Source organism: Pseudorca crassidens, chromosome 8, assembly GCF_039906515.1.
Source record: "Pseudorca crassidens isolate mPseCra1 chromosome 8, mPseCra1.hap1, whole genome shotgun sequence".
NCBI lineage: Eukaryota > Metazoa > Chordata > Mammalia > Artiodactyla > Delphinidae > Pseudorca > Pseudorca crassidens.
Genome location: NC_090303.1, coordinates 86,071,097 through 86,087,479, shown reverse-complemented (window position 1 = coordinate 86,087,479; position 16,383 = coordinate 86,071,097). Strand labels below are relative to the sequence as shown.

The following is a 16,383-nucleotide window of genomic DNA, read 5'->3' as shown; positions in this document are numbered from 1 at the left end:
ATTTCAACTTCTTAAATTTTCATTTTTGTCTTCTCCTGGAATTGCTGTTATGACGCGCAGGCTCAGCGGCCATGGCTCACGGGCCTAGGCGCTCCACGGCATGTGGGATCTTCCAGGACCGGGACACGAACCAGTGTCCCCTGCATCGGCAGGCGGACTCTCAGCCACTGCGCCACCAGGGAAACCCAATGATTCTTTGTTTTCTGATATTGAGTTGTATGAGCTGTTTGTATGCTTTGGATATGTATGCTTCTCCATATCCTTTTCTTTTTTTTTTTTACATATACAAGTATCTATTCTCTTTCAAATTCTCTTCCCATTTAGGTTATTACAGAATATTGAGCAGAGTTCTCTGTGCTAAACAGTAGGTCCTTGTTGGTTATCTATTTTAAATATAGCAGTGTGTACATGTCAATCTTAAACTCCCAATCTATCCCTCCCCACCACCCTTCCCCTCTGGTAACCGTAAGTTCATTCTCTAAGTCTGTGAGTCTGTTTCTGTTTTGTATATAGATTCACTTGTATTATTTTTTAGATTCCACATATAAGTGATATCATATAGTATTTGTCTTTGTCTGACATTTCACTAATCATTATATTCTCTAAGTCCATCCACGTTGCTGCAAATGGCAATAATTCATTCTTTTTTACGGCTGAGTAATACATACACATACAAACACACACAAACACACACACACACACACACACACACACACCCCACATCTTCTTAGGCCAATCATATGTTGACAGGCACTTGGGTTGCTTCTATGTCTTGACTATTATAAATAGTGTTGCTATGAACATTGGGGTACATGCATCTTTTCAAATTAAAGTTTTTGCTTTTTCCTGATATATACCCAGGAGTGGGATTGCTGGATCCTATGACAGTCCTATTTTTAGTTTTTTAAGGAACCTCCATACTGTTTTACATAGTGGCTGCACTAGTTTACATTTCGCCAACAGTGCATGAGGGTTCCCTTTTCTCCACATCCCCTCCGTTTGTTATTTGTAGACTTTTTGATGATAGCCATTCTGACAGGTGTGAGGGGATACCTCATTGTGGTTTTGATTTGCATTTCTCTAATAATTAGCAATGCTGAGCATCTTCTCATGTGCCTGTTAGTCATCAGTATGTCTTCTTTGGAAAAATGTCCATTCAGGTCTTCTGCCCATTTTTTGACTGTTTTTTTTTTTTTTTTTGCGGTACGCGGGCCTCTCACTGTTGTAGCCTCTTCCGTTGTGGAGCACAGGCTCCAGACGCGCAGGCTCAGCGGCCATGGCTCACGGGCCCAGCCGCTCCGCGGCATGTGGGATCCTCCCGGACCAGGGCACGAACCCGTGTCCCCTGCATCAGCAGGCGGACTCTCAACCACTGCGCCACCAGGGAAACCCAATGATTGTTTGTTTTTTGATATTGAGTTGTATGAGCCGTTTGTATGCTTTGGATATTAACCTCTTGTTGGTTGCATCATTTGCAAATGTTTTCTCCCATTCCGTAGGTCGTCTTTTCGTTTTGTTGATAGTTTCCTTTGCTGTGCAAAAGCTTTTAAGCTTGATTAGGTCCCATTTGTTTATTTTTGCTTTTATTTCTTTTGCCTTGGGAGATTGATCTAAGAAAATATTGCTACGATTTATGTCAAAGAGTGTTCCACTTATGTTTTCTTCTTGGAGTTTTACGGTGTCATCTTACATTTAGGTCTTTAAACCATTTTAGTTTATTTTTGTATATAGATGAGTTTGAGTTTATTTTTGTATGAGGCAATGTTCTAATGTCATTATTTTACATGTAGCTGTCCAACTTTCCCAACACCACTTGTTGAAGAGACTGTTTTTTCTCCATTGTATATTCTTGCCTCTTTCCTTGTAGATTAATTGACCATTAAGTACGTGGGTTTATTTCTGGGCTCCCTATTCTGTTCCATTGATCTATATGTCTGTTTTGTGCTAATACCATGCTCTTTTGATTACTGCAGCTTTGTAGTATAGTCTGAGGTCTGGAAGGGTTATACCCTCTAGCTTTGTCCTTCTTTCTCAGGATTGCTTTTGCAATTCTGGGTCTTCTGTGGTTCCATATAAATTTTAGGATTATTTTAGAACTTCTATTATTTTACCTGAACCTGGGTTTCTACCACTCATTATTTGCTTTTTGTAAAATTCCAACTAGCTTTTGACACTCAGTGATGTAGTACTTACTGATCTATCTCAGTTACATTAAGCCACAAAGAATTCATCTCACTGAATAGATCAACCACAATTTATTTAACTGGTTACCTATTGGTGGATAATTAAAGTTGTTTCCAGATTTTTTAATTTTGCAAACAATACCACAATAAGTATCTCTGTACAACTTATTTTTTATGCATCTGTACAAGTATGTAAGTAGGATAAATTCCTTGAAAAAAATGCTTGGTCAAAGAGTATATGTATTTTATATTTTACTAGATATCAACATTCAATGAGTGACCTTTTAATTTACATTTAAAAAATTTTTAAAACGAATGAAGCTGAGCATCTATATAGAAGTAAGTTTGCCAGCTATTTGAATTATTTTTTTCTTTGAACTACCTAGTTATGTCGTTTGCCATTGTTCTACTAGAAAATTACTCCTTTTTTTATTGATTTGTAAGAGTTTTTTGTTTATATAGTAGGATATTAACCTTTGTCTCAGTTGCTATTTTGTCATTTATTATTTGACATTTAAGTATTTTTCCATATAAAATCTTTTAATTTGCAAAAAATCAAACTAAATCTCTTTCTTTATAACTTCTGGGTTTTGTGTCATATTTGGAAAGGTCTCCCAATCCTAAATTATTCAAAACAATTAGACTTATTATTATTTTTGTGGTACGCGGGCCTCTCACTGTTGCGGCCCCTCCCATTGCGGAGCACAGGCACCAGATGCACAGGCCCAGGGGCCATGGCTCACGGGCCCAGCCACTCCGCGGCATGTGGGATCCTCCCGGACCGGGGCACGAACCCGCGTCCCCTGTATTGGCAGGCAGACTCTCAACCACTGCGCCACCAGGGAAGCCCTAGACTTATATTTTTATTTCTTAAGTATAAAACTTGAGTCTACCTAGAATTTTTTGTGATAAATAGACATCAATTAGAGTCAGGGTTTTACTTTTTGCTTATTGCCAGGTCTTAAGTGACATTTCAGTGTCATTTATTGCATAATCTATTTTCCTTCTCTGACTGGAAATGCCACTTTACCATATACTAAATTCTCATATGTACTTAGGGATATTTTATATTATCTGTTGTATTCCATTCCATTAATCTGTACAAAATTGTAGCTTTATAAATATTTAGTAATATTACATTACCTTTCATTTTCAAAACTGTCTTTAGTATTCTCAAATGTTTGTTTTTACAGGTGAATTTTAATTCACATTTACTATCGAATAACCCAAATTTTATATTAAAAATGTGAGATACTTTTATAGGCTTATAACTAGCAAAAACACCCCTGTGAGAGTGAAAGGTGGAAGTTATGGAAAGTTATTATTACCAGTAACGTTGAGAAGAAAAAAAGTACATAATCCAATTTATCAGAATAATGGCACACCTAATATAAAAGATTCTAAATAGAAAGCAATGAAGCCTAGTTACATTAAAAATAAGCACTACCATTTCCTAGCTCAGTAACTAATCTTTATTAATGATAGCAAATCATTAGCTTCAGAGTCTTCTATGTATTGCTGAATTGGCCTTATTTACAGTTAACTCATAGAAGTCTAAAAGGGTCAAAAACATAACTTATCTCTCTCTCTCTCACACACACACACACACACACAGATTAAGAAAAAGAAAAACAAAAAAACCTCAATGTCAATAAGCACAATAAGGACATTCCCAGGGCTGAAATGAAAATCAGTAAGATTCTGCTTTTAAGGTTTTCACGAAAATATGTTTATAGATAAATCATATCTTGCAGACATAACTAACACAGCCCTCATTTGTTATTTTCACAGCCTGATAACAGCAAAAAGGAATGAAATTTAACTGTCAAAATTCTGGAGCCAGATGAGGCCTTAAGATCAACTGGTCCAATCCCCTCATTTTCAGATGAATAATCAAGTCCAGAGAAGTTATACAACTTTGCCAAAGCTACTGAAGGATGAGTGGCAGACCCAGATGAAGAGAGACCAAATCTTCTGACTCTGAATTCACTATTCTTTCAATTATATCAATCTGCCACTATGCTCAGGACAGAATGGAATAAACAGTGGCAGATGTGGGAAAATACAGTCGACAGGATTTAAGGAACACAACAAGTAAACACATTAACTACTATAGAACAGGGATTAGACTGTAAGAGCTCTGTATCATCACTGCCCAACTTAGTATCTGGCAAATGTTGAAGACACAATATATGTTTGTTATCTTGAATAATACAGATATGAGAAAGTAATCCCAGTATAATAGACTGAGTTTCTTTAGCAAACCATAAAGTTCTGGTGGTGTGACAGACCTTCTAAACATAATTTTCAACTAGTGTTAAACAGAGCTTACATATGGAGAGTCTGCTAAACCCCTTGTGTTCACATACTTATTGCCAAAAGTTATTCAGAAATAAACCCAAATTTTAGATGTGCTGAATTTTGATGTAATTATGTATGTGTTAGACACAATACTAATAAATCCCTTCTTTCCAAGCAGCTGTCAATCCACTGATTTAAATTAGTTTCTTTCTAAGGGGAACATAAAACTGTTACACTCTAGTTAAAAAAATGAGAGTTGAATAAGAGTTGATGTTTTTTCAGATCTTAAAATGTTAAATCTGAGATAATTCATTTAAGTAATTATAAAGAGCAATCATTTAAGATTTTACAGTATCTGACTCAATAAAAAATTATAACAAGCAGCAGCAATTTTATAATTAGATATACCGTCTCTAATTGGTCTCAACAGTTCACACAAATTTCTTCTAAGATTGCAAACAATCCAATTTGAAACTCACATAAAAGCAGTTTTAATCAAGTAACCCACATTACTGAACTGCAGATAAACATAGTAATTATGTGTTAAGTCCATTTCAAATTATAGTAATTAACTGTAATAAAACAGGTTTAGAACAGTTAATAGAATGTTTAAATAAGCTAGAGCATCCATATAATAAAATTGGTATTTTCTCAGAATACTTAATAATGTAGAGGTTTAAATAGTACCCTGTCTTGTCCTTAAAAGGATTTTGAATGGCTTACATAGTAAGTAATAATCTAGTAAGATAAAATTAAAATTTAAACAGACTTTTAAAAATCAGGTAAAAGTAACTCTATGGGAAGACAATACATATACCATAGTTCTGACATGAGGTTTTCTGATTTGTCTAACTTAATCCAGTGAAAAAACTTTTAGATCTAGAGTACTGAAAAGACTGAATGTTCTTTAGAAATCCTGAATAAAGTGTGTATTTCAGTTGAGCTTTTTTACAGGTTTTGAAAAGCAGAGTCAAAATTATACTGCCAGATGAATATTCAGAATCGTGCTAACAATTAAGGTTAGAACCATATGCTCTAATTCCTAACTTGGTTTGAGGAGTTAAACAATTTCAGGAGACAATGATCTATAAGCTAAGATCTGAAAGATGAGCGCAAGTTAGCTACATTTTGGAGGTAGGAGGAAAGAGTGATTCAGGTAGGGAAAAGAGTATGGGCAAAAACCCAAAGGCATGAAAAAATATGCTATCGATAGAGAATTAATATTCAGTGGTCATAAAACAAAGAACTGGTGGCAATCTGAGGGTGGACACCAAGAATGGGGAACTACCTAAGCTGAGGCATATCATAAAGGAATCTGAGTCAGGCTGAGTTTAGACTTAATCATGAGGGCAAAGAGGAACGATAAAAAGAGTTTAAGCAAGGGAGAAGAAAAATCATCAGGTTTATATTTTTTAAAAGATATTTTCTGGGAATTCCCTGGCGGTCCAGTGGTTAGGACTTGGTGCTTTCACTGCCGGAGGTCTGGGTTTGATCCCTGGTTGGGGAACTAAGATCACATAAGACTCGCAGCAGGGTCAAAAAATTTTATTTCTTATCTTAGTACTAAATCAAAAGGTAAGGTGTCAATCTACTTTTTTTTCCTCCCTATACACAACTGTAAGATCCATGAAGTTAGAGCTTTTATTCACAGTTGTAACCCTAGTGCTTAGATTATTATCTGGCACCTAGTAGGTGACCAAGAAGTATCTGTTGAATAAATGTTGAAGTGTATGGTTCTGTACTTAATTGGTAACGCAGAACAGCTGTATTCTGCTCAAAGTGTGGAGAATGGGTTGGGTGAGGGATGGGGTACACAGGAAGAAGACGACTAGAAACAGAGGCCAAACAGGTGTTGGCAGTCCAAACTAGTGAAATAGCAATGGGAATAGAGAGAAGATGGGAGGTAAAATTAACATGACTTGATTACTGGATAGATCAACCTGTAGGCAGTATTGACATATACTTGTGAAAACTGATATACCCAACAATGACACCAGCTAAACTAGAGAGTCAAACCATCTCTACTCCTAGAGTAGCCATAAGTGAGATACAATTTTACTTAAAATATAATTTGGGTCACTTACAGACGTGCAAAATAAGGTGAGACATTAAGTAACTTGCCGTGGGTTATTTGATCAAGGACTGAGATAGGCTCTGGAGAGCTAGAACAGTGATCCTCTATCCTGGCCACTGTTCAGAAACCCGTGGGGTAGGAGTGGAGGGTGCACAGGAAAGACAGAGAACAGGAGGCTTAAAGAAGAGAGCAGAGAAGGGAAAAATGGGAAGGAAGAGAGGGAGGAAGAGAGAAGAGTAAAGGAAGGAGGGATGGAAGTGACTTATGGGAAGGAGAGAGGGAGACAGAAAAAAATAAGAAAGAAAAATGAAAAGAAAGTAATTTCAGTTTCACTCTAATATGCCAACAGAGCCACTGAGGTTCCACAATTCTAAGTAATAATGGCAACATTTTTAGGCAGGAAAATTTTCCGAGTAGTTCTAACCAGATACTCAATTCTGCCATAAAAATCCTCAGTGGTTGTACATATAGGCTTTGGACAATGCAACTTACAGGCATACTGTCAAAATTAACCACTTGGAAAATGTACATTTAGACAAAAGTGATACTTTCAAAACTTTAATCAGATCAAAACCCTAGCATTCATTTGCAGCAACATGGATGGACATTCTAAGTGAAGTAAGTCAGCCAGAGAAAGACAAATATCATACGATACTACTTACATGTGGAACCTCATGTAACAGACTCACAGACATAGAAAACAAACTTATGGTTACCAAAGGGGAAGGGGGGTCAGAGGGATAAATTAAAAATTTGGGATTATCAGATATAAACTACTATATATAAAATAGATAAACAACAAGGTCCTACTGTATAGCACAGCGTACTTTATTCAATATCTTGTAATAAAGTATAATGGAAAAGAATCTGAAAAACAGTATATATACACACATATATGTATTGGGTTGGCCAAACGGTTTGTTCGTTTTTTCCCATATGATGGCTCTAGCAGCAGTTAGTTGTCTTTAACTTCATTTGAAACAATTTTGTTAGATTGTGACAGCTGTCATATCAGCGTGCATTTAAAAAAAGACATCAAAACTGGTGAATTTCTGTGTAGCCATTTTAATATTTAAGATGGAAGAAAAAAGCACCATTTTCGGCATATTATTTCAAGAAAGGTAAAAACACAACTGGAACGCAAAAAAAGACTTGTGCAGCATATGGAGAAGGTGCTGTGACTGATCGAACATGTCAAAAGTGGTTTGCGAAGTTTCGTGCTGCAGATTCTTACTGGACGATGCTCCACGGTCGGGTAGACCAGTTGAAGTTGACAGCAATCAAATTGAGACATTAATTGAGAACAATCAACGTTATACCACACAGGAGATAGCCGACATACTCAAAATATCCAAATCAAGCACTGAAACTCATTTGCACAAGCTTGGTTATGTTCATCGCTTTGATGTTTGGGTTCCACGTAAGTTAAGAGGAAAAAGCCTTCTTGACTGTATTTCCGCATGCGATTCTCTACTTAAATGTAATAAAAACGTTCCGTTTTTAAAACAATTTGTGATGGGAGATGAAAAGTAATAATATGGAAGGGAAGAGATGGTGGGGCAAGCGAAATGAACCACTACCAACCACACCGAAGGCCGGTCTTCAGCCAAAGAAGGTGATGTTGTGTATATGGTGGGATTGGAAGGGAGTCCCCTATTACGAGCTCCTTCCGGAAAACCAAATGATTAATTCCAATAAGTACTGCTCCCAATTAGACCAACTTGAAAGCAGCACTCGATGAAAAGCGCCCAGAATTAGTCAACAGAAAAGGCATAATCTTCCATTAGGATAACGTTAAGACCTCATGTTTCTTTGATGACCAGGCAAAAGCTGTTACAGCTTGGCTGGGAAGTTCTGATTCATCCGCCGTATTCACCAGACATTGCACATCTGATTTCCATCTATTTCCGTCTTTACAAAATTCTCTTAATGGAAAATATTTCAATTCCCTGGAAGACTGTAAAAGGCACCTGGAAGAGTTCTTTGCTCAAAAAGATAAAAAGTTCTGGCAAGATGGAATTACGAAGTTGCCTGAAAGATGGCAGAAGGTAGTGGAACAAAAGGGTGACTACATTGTTCAATAAAGTTCTTGGTGAAAATGAAAAATGTGTCTTTTATTTTTACTTAAAAACCTAAGGCACTTTTTGGCCAACCCAATATATATACATACTACAGAAAACTGAAACACTGCTGTACACCAGAAACCTACATAACATTGTAAATCAATTATACTTCAATTAAAAGAAAAGAAAAGAAAAGAAAAGAAAAAACCACCTAGCATTAAACCTTTCAATAACCTTCTATGTTATTCGCGGGGGGGAAATCCAAATTTCTTGTATTTGTATTGTACAAAGCACTGAATAACTATTTCTCTAACCTCATTGTTCACATCAACTTGCCTCACCCTTGATCTGCACTAGCACCCCCTCTGTTTCTGGAACACATTAAATTCTTTCCTGCTTTGATATCTTTGTACATGCATTTCTCTCAGTTTTTAACATGGTTCTTCCTAATTCTCTACTTCTTTTCTTAAATCTTAAAGATTACGTCCTCAGAGATGGTTTCCCAACCTACTCTACCTAAATGGGACCTTCCATGATACTCATTATTATAGCATCCAATTTTTTTCTTCACAGTACTTAGAAGGCAAGTGCAGGCAAGTGAGTCCTTTGAGAGAAGGGATCTTGTCCCCTAGGTCCATAGCTATGGATCTAAACATACTTGGCATATACAAAGCGCTGAAATATATTGGGAGAAAAGAAGGGAGAAGGTCAAACTTAGATGCTAGTAGGTGACCAAAAAATACTATTAAATTAACCAACGAACTTGTCTGCATTGTGGGATAAATTACCATATCAATTAAAAATTAAAAAACACATAGCAAAATTGGTGATTCTGATTTTATAAAAGTTGATTATAGCAGTAATTAAGGAATGAATCCACTTGTCTTAGTAATAAAACCACAGTGATGAAAAAAATTATCACAATTTAAGTTTAAAAATAGCAGAATATAAAATTGTGCTAAATTTTATAGAATAAGTACATTTAAAAGACAAGAAGGAAATACATTAAAATGTTAACAGATTATGTCTGGATGGTTTGATATATTTTCTTTTTTGCATCTTTCTGTATTTTTCAAATTCTCTACAATGAGCATATTATTACTCTTAAAATCAAAACAAAATTGAACAAAAAGAGCAATTATCATACTATGCTGGCTCTAAAGCTATCCATAGCCATGAATGAAACATACTGACCAATTCTGCAAATTACTAAATAATATCTCATTTTTTAAAATCTTCAAATGACAGTCATTAAAGTCTACTTATTATTATAGTGCATTTTTTGCTAAATCTTTACCACTATCACTCTGCCACTTTTTCCTTTTAATCTTGGAAGTAGTTTAGTATGGTCAAAAACAAAGCAAAACAAACAAACAAAAACCTTCTTTGCACTCCAACTTCTAAATCCCAGCTCTATCATTATCTAGTTATGTATTACTGAGATACTACTTCACTGAGTTCAATTTTTCTCATCTGGTAAATGAGAATAATACCACCAATTAGAACTATTTATAAAGCTCCATGCTTAGTGACTGGCTTTTAGTGCGGTCTAAATAAAGAATAGCTACTATAATCCATCAGAATATTACCTAGTAGATAGATTATAAGCACTCTGAGAGACCATGACCATCTAGCTCCACTGTATCCCTCCCTAGTCTAGCACTGAGCCAGTATGTAGGAGTTTTCAACACATACTTGTCAAACCAATTACTATCTTCACTACCTTTTTCAGGTAGAGCTGCATTAGGATTGTAGGGGATTATTACCTCCATCTGCCTAGTTATTTTAATGGAAAATTAAACTAAATCTTAAAAACCAGAGGAAATCAAAGATTAAATCATATACCTCCACATTATCCTATGGTAGTAGAAAATAAATGAGTAAACAAATAAGACAGAATTTTAGATAGGATAAGTAATATTATTAGCCATTTCTTATAATATTTCTTTCCATATTTTTACATAACATCACTACCTACTGACCTCCTGTTATAGTAGATGAAGAACTTTATCAATACCACATTGACGCTATCCTCCCACTAAATTTTATCCCAATTTTTGGTTAAATTGATTGTAGTTTTTGCATTATTATGATTAGGAAAATACTGCTCACTGTAGAGCCAAAAAATGTACTATGATGATGCCTGATTTTTAAAAATTTTTCTTTTCCTACTATGTTCGTATCCTTACTCTTTTACATCAGGTATTATTTACTGATTAACACCTTTTCATTCCAATTGCTCAAACATATCTATTTAGTCTACTTTTATCTGGAAACCTCACTTTTGGTGAGGAAGAGAGGTCTACTTTCCTGTGTCCTCCTGCTCCAATCTGAACTGGATGCTCATAGCTTTGCTGTGCAGGTATCATCTTGGGATGGCCCTTCACTGCTTTCCTGTGTTAGATTCTCTTTTCCTCAGCTCTCAGCATGTTTTCTTTTTAACTACTTTTACTCCCTTTTGTTAGTGTATATGGTGTACTAACCTCCTAAAAAAGAGTGCATAAAAGATCTATCATTTTTTTTAACCTGTGTGGCAGACACTCTTAATTACACGATCCAACAGCCATTTCCAAACCCCTTCCCCTATGTACTATATAAAGGCTGGAAAAGCTAATCGCTTGCTTTCCCAGACTCTCTTGAAGCCAGGTTTCACAGTTCTAGTCAACAAAATATAAGTAGGGAGCTTTCTGTGTACGTTTTGCTCTCCTTCCTTTTTTCCTATCTGGAATGAAGACATGTTTGAGGTACTTCAGCCAACTTGCCACCATGAGGCTACAGCGAGTTAAAAATAGAAAAACAAAGACTAAAAAGAACCTGAGGGCCTTCATGACATTTCTTGAGTCACTACATCAGTCCCAGATTATCTACATCTGGATTTCTTGTCCAGTGACAGAAAAGAGTCCCTATTTTTTAAGCCATTCTTCTCTTGGTTTTCTATTACTTGCAAACAAACACATACCCCACCAATAAACCTGTTATATCTGAAAATACTATTTCTTCCTTCTTGGCTAGGAACAGAATTCCAGGTTGATGATAATTTTCCTTCAGAATTTTTAAGACCTTGTTTCCCCTTATCAGCTTCCAATGTTGCTGAAAATTCCTATCATTCTAAGGTCTGTTCCTTTGAATCTAACCTTATTTTACAGTGGCAGCTTCTTAGATATTCTATGGCTGGTATGTAAAATTCCACAACGAACAATGATGTGCCTTCCGATTGAGAAGGTTTTTTTTTTTTTCCTAAATTCAATGTACTGACTTCCAAAGGGGGCCATTTATAATTTGCAGACCAATACTTTCCAGTTTAGGAAAATTTTCTGTTAATTCTTTGTTTTATAATCTAGTCTCCTCCATTTCCTTGTTCTCCATAGTTGGAGAAACTGTTATGAGTTCAACACTGGACCTCCTATATTGATTTTCTAATATCCTTATTTTCTCCAATTTCTATCTCTGTCTCTTTGTCTATTTTTAGGGAGACAGATATCTTACAACTCTCCTACTTTTTATTTTAACAAAATTTATTTCCAAAAGTCTCTGATCTTTCATTACATCCTATTATTGTTTTATGGATGCAGTATCCTTTTCTCTACCAAAAGTGATCTTGATCATTATTATTTTCATGTACTTGTGTTCAGTGCACCACTCCAGATTTCTGTTTTAGGTTTGTTTTGTTTTTGTCTCTCTCTTTCATAGGGAAGGTCCTAATACAGAAGATACTTAACCGACAGTTCATTAAGAGTGAAGAAATAGGGGCTTCCCTAGTGGCGCAGTGGTTGAGAGTCCTCCTGCTGATGCAGGGGACACGGGTTCATGCCCCGGTCCGGGAAGATATCACATGCTGTGGAGTGGCTGGGCCCGTAAGCCATGGCCGCTGAGCCTGTGCGTCCGGAGCCTATGCTCCGCAACGGGAGAGGCCACAACAGTGAGAGGCCTGCGTACCGCAAAAAAAAAAAAAAGAAGGAAATGCTTCCTGAGCTCATGATGTATGGCAGACACTTGACTCAGCTGATCTTAGTTAGACCTCATAACACCCTAACAGGTGGCTACCAATACTCCAAAAAAAAAAAGAGTGAAGAAATAAAATTTAATTGAAAACAGTATGTGTACAACTGTAGGCAACACAGTAGGGGGACTGGGCCACGAAAGTAGCCACTGTACTGGCGGCCAACAGGCAAGATTAGACATTTTATGGGCGGCGGGGGGCGGGGGGAGCTTATCCCCAAACAACAGTATCTGGAAATCTTTTTTATGAGGCCATATTTTTCTCCAGAGAAAGTGATACTAACCTTTTGTAGGAGACACATGCCTAGCGTCATGAGAGCAGGGAAATGGTTAGAAGTTCCACTGTTCAGTACCTGGACTTAATTCTATTTTCTACCCTGTTCCCTCTGCCTCCACAGAGCCTCTATTTCCCTCAGAAAATAAAGCTCTAGCCTCTGCCCAGTAGGAAGTATGGGAGAAAGATCCTGAGGGTCAAACTACTTCACATGCATTTTTTTACGATGGTGCTATCTTGTTTTTTAAAAAAATTCCTCCTAAATATAAACAACTATTTAAAAATATATATATATATTTATAAATAATAGATAAAAGGAAAAGCAAGCTGATCTAATTTCTCACCCTTTGCTCTAATTAGGCATTTTAAACCATTGGGTCTTAAACAAATACCATTCTTCTGTGTATACCAATCACAAGCAAAGTGACTACTAAGCAGGGTAACTATGTAAATTATCCAAAATAAGACACTTTTGAGAGTGAATGGGGCACTATTAATAATTATACATGAACTGGCATTATCTCAGGCAAACTAGTTACCCTATCACCAGGAGAATAACTTCCTGGATGCAGAGCTTGTAAAGCTATATGGCATTACCAATGAATTATGTGAAGTCTTCCCTCAGAACAAAGACATACTCTACTATATGTGCCTAATATACAAGTCACTTTAGTGAGGTGGAAAGAATTAGCAAATACAGGATAATACAGTTTTTAAGTTATTAATTCTTACAATCACCCATTACAAGCACACACATAATTCCTTTAGAAATTCACACATTGTCTTTCTGCTCAAAGGAAATCACAATAATAATTCATATAGTATTTTTAAACAGGTTGAATTAAATAGTTTAGCTGGTAGAGGGTTTTCTTCCTTTTAGAATCACTTCAGTTAAACAAATGGGAAAAGGATAAAGAATGGTTAGAAAGAAAAGAAAATGGGATATAGTCTTCTACCTAAAGTAATTAAGACATGAGAGAAGAATCACTAAATGCCTTTACCCATTCCAGAGTCTTTCTTGGTACCATCTGATATTATGTCTACATGATCAGAATCCACATCATAACTAAAGAAATCATTCAAATAGGTCTTTGATCGCTGGCCACCAAATACATATAAGCAACGATTTTTCTGAAAAATAAGAAAAAAAGGGCAAAGAAGAAAAAAAAGTCATTTCCACGAAGAATTCAGAATGATCCTTTTAAAATTTAAAACTCTAAAAAAGTAATTTCATGAGAGATTCCATGCAATGGAGTACTATACTGGTACAAAGCAGAATGAGGAAGCTCTCTATATACTGCTAACAGGTAATCTCTAAGATATCCTATTAAAGTAAAAAAAGAGCAAGGTGCAGAATAATGGCTATAGGGTGCTGCCTTTGTGTAAGAAAGGAGAAATAGTAATGTGTGTTGTGTTTGTTTCTTTCTTCAAAAAGAAACAAAGGAAACTAATAAAGGACAGCTATAGGGGAAGTGACAGAACAGGAAGACAGGGATAAAAACCATATATCTCCAAAAGGATACTGACTTACGGTTTTGCCTTTAGAACTATGTATATGTTTTTACTTAATTAGAAAACAAAATTAACTTAAAAGAAAAAATAATCTTTGAAAAAAAGTGAAGCAAATAAGCCTATATATCATATCTATGTATACAAAGATATGATCACACAGAGACATGTGATCACACAGAGAAGTAGTATTTCTAGTGATTTTAATTCTTGTTTTTGACTCCCATCCCTAGTAGGCAATATCTTAAACAGAAAAATAATCAGAAAGCAATCTTAAACAGCACTCAGTGATTTTGTTGTTAGTTTTGCTATTCTGTAAACTATTATAGAAAGACAGAGCAAGTAACATATTGTCATTAGGAAGTAGGATTTTAACCTTAAAAGATACACAAAAACAAAATCAAAGATATTAAATTTTAAAACTCTATGATCTTAAATTTGACTTGGACATATCAGTATGAACCCATGATTTTTCTCTTACTAAAAAAGACATACATACATATATGCGCGTGTCCATATATGCAAAGGTATACTGGGAGGTGGGCACTCCCACTGGCTGAAGATAGAGAAAAATTAAGGGATCAAAAAGAATAATGGGGCTTCCCTGGTGGCGCAGTGGTTGAGAGTCTGCCTGCCGATGCAGGGGACACGGGTTCGTACCCCGGTCTGGGAAGATCCCACATGCCGCGGAGTGGCTGGGCCCGTGAGCCATGGCCACTGAGCCTGCGCGTCCAGAGCCTGTTCTCCACAGGGAGAGGCCACAACAGCGAGAGGCCCGCATACCGCAAAAAAAAAAAAAAGAATAATGACAGCATTGGATTAAACACATAAAATAAATAAAATTCCCAAGTTCATAATAATAATTAAAAAAAACCAAAAACATTGGTAAACTCTAGAGCCTCAGCTCATTAACATGAAAAGGTGACAGAGGAAAAGAATCAAACATTTATATTACCTATCCTGTGCGGTTTACATATTAGGGTAGCCAGTTAGTTAACGAGGATAAGCTTTTATAGTACAATCACAGTTAATAAATGAAGAAACTATGTGATTAGAAAAATGACCATTTTTCAAACCCTACTAAAATCTATGACTATAGATTAGTCTATGACTATAGTCACTATAGTCTGTGACTATCAGTGGCTGCTAAACCCATCAGATAACAAGTTGACAGGAAACTTTATAATTGATCAATCAGGCTGTTAACACCTAAACCCACCAGAACAATTTTAACATCACCAAAAGTATGACAACTACACATTAAATGTCTCTTTATATCTTGCAATTAGACCAGCTGTGAAGTATTCTTGCAACTCCCCTTTTGGCCTGCCCTAAAAAGCAGAGTGAATCTAAACTAAATTCAAGCCTCTGGATCTACACGCCAGCTCACAGGAAATACCGAAGATAGAGGATCATGTTAAATGACACCATGAGTATAAAATCGGTCAAACTGAGAAAATGGGAAATTCTAGATTTACTTGCTTTAACAAATAAGTGGTATACAGAGGGAAAAAAATAGGACAGGGGAGTACTGTTATGGATTAGAAGAAATTTAAGAGCTTTAACAACCAAATGCAATATACATAGACCTTTTCTGGATCCTGACTTGGATAAAACAACTATGAAAAGGTATTTTTCAGTATTTTAGGGAAAAAATGAATGCAATATTAAATGATATAAAGAAATCATTTTTGTCAATACTTTGGTTGGGTTTTATAATGATACTATAATTATGTTTTTAAAACATCCTTACCTGTTAGTGATACAATACGGTATTTATAGGTGTAATGATACAACGTCTGGAATTTGCTTCAAAATACCCCAACACAATAAAATTTAAGAATAAACTTAAAAATCAAAGAAACATTTAAAAAAAGATATAAGTGGGTTAGATATATGAAAAATGAACAGTCGAATAATGCTAACTGTTGAAACTGATAAATAAGTACATGGGAATTTATTATATTCTTCTCTCTACTT

The 16,383-nt window shown here is 35.8% G+C and overlaps 1 protein-coding gene across 17 annotated transcripts in view; it reads right to left on the bottom strand.

Moving 5' to 3' along the window:
- MKLN1 (muskelin 1) overlaps positions 1–16,383 on the bottom strand; it is a 359,034-nt gene that overhangs the window by 41,397 nt on the left and 301,254 nt on the right. For all 17 annotated transcript variants that reach the window (XM_067747033.1, XM_067747040.1, XM_067747042.1 and 14 more), the window contains one exon: positions 13,896–14,025. In XM_067747033.1, the coding sequence (XP_067603134.1) occupies positions 13,896–14,025 (130 nt within the window). The remainder of the gene's footprint in view (positions 1–13,895; positions 14,026–16,383) is intronic.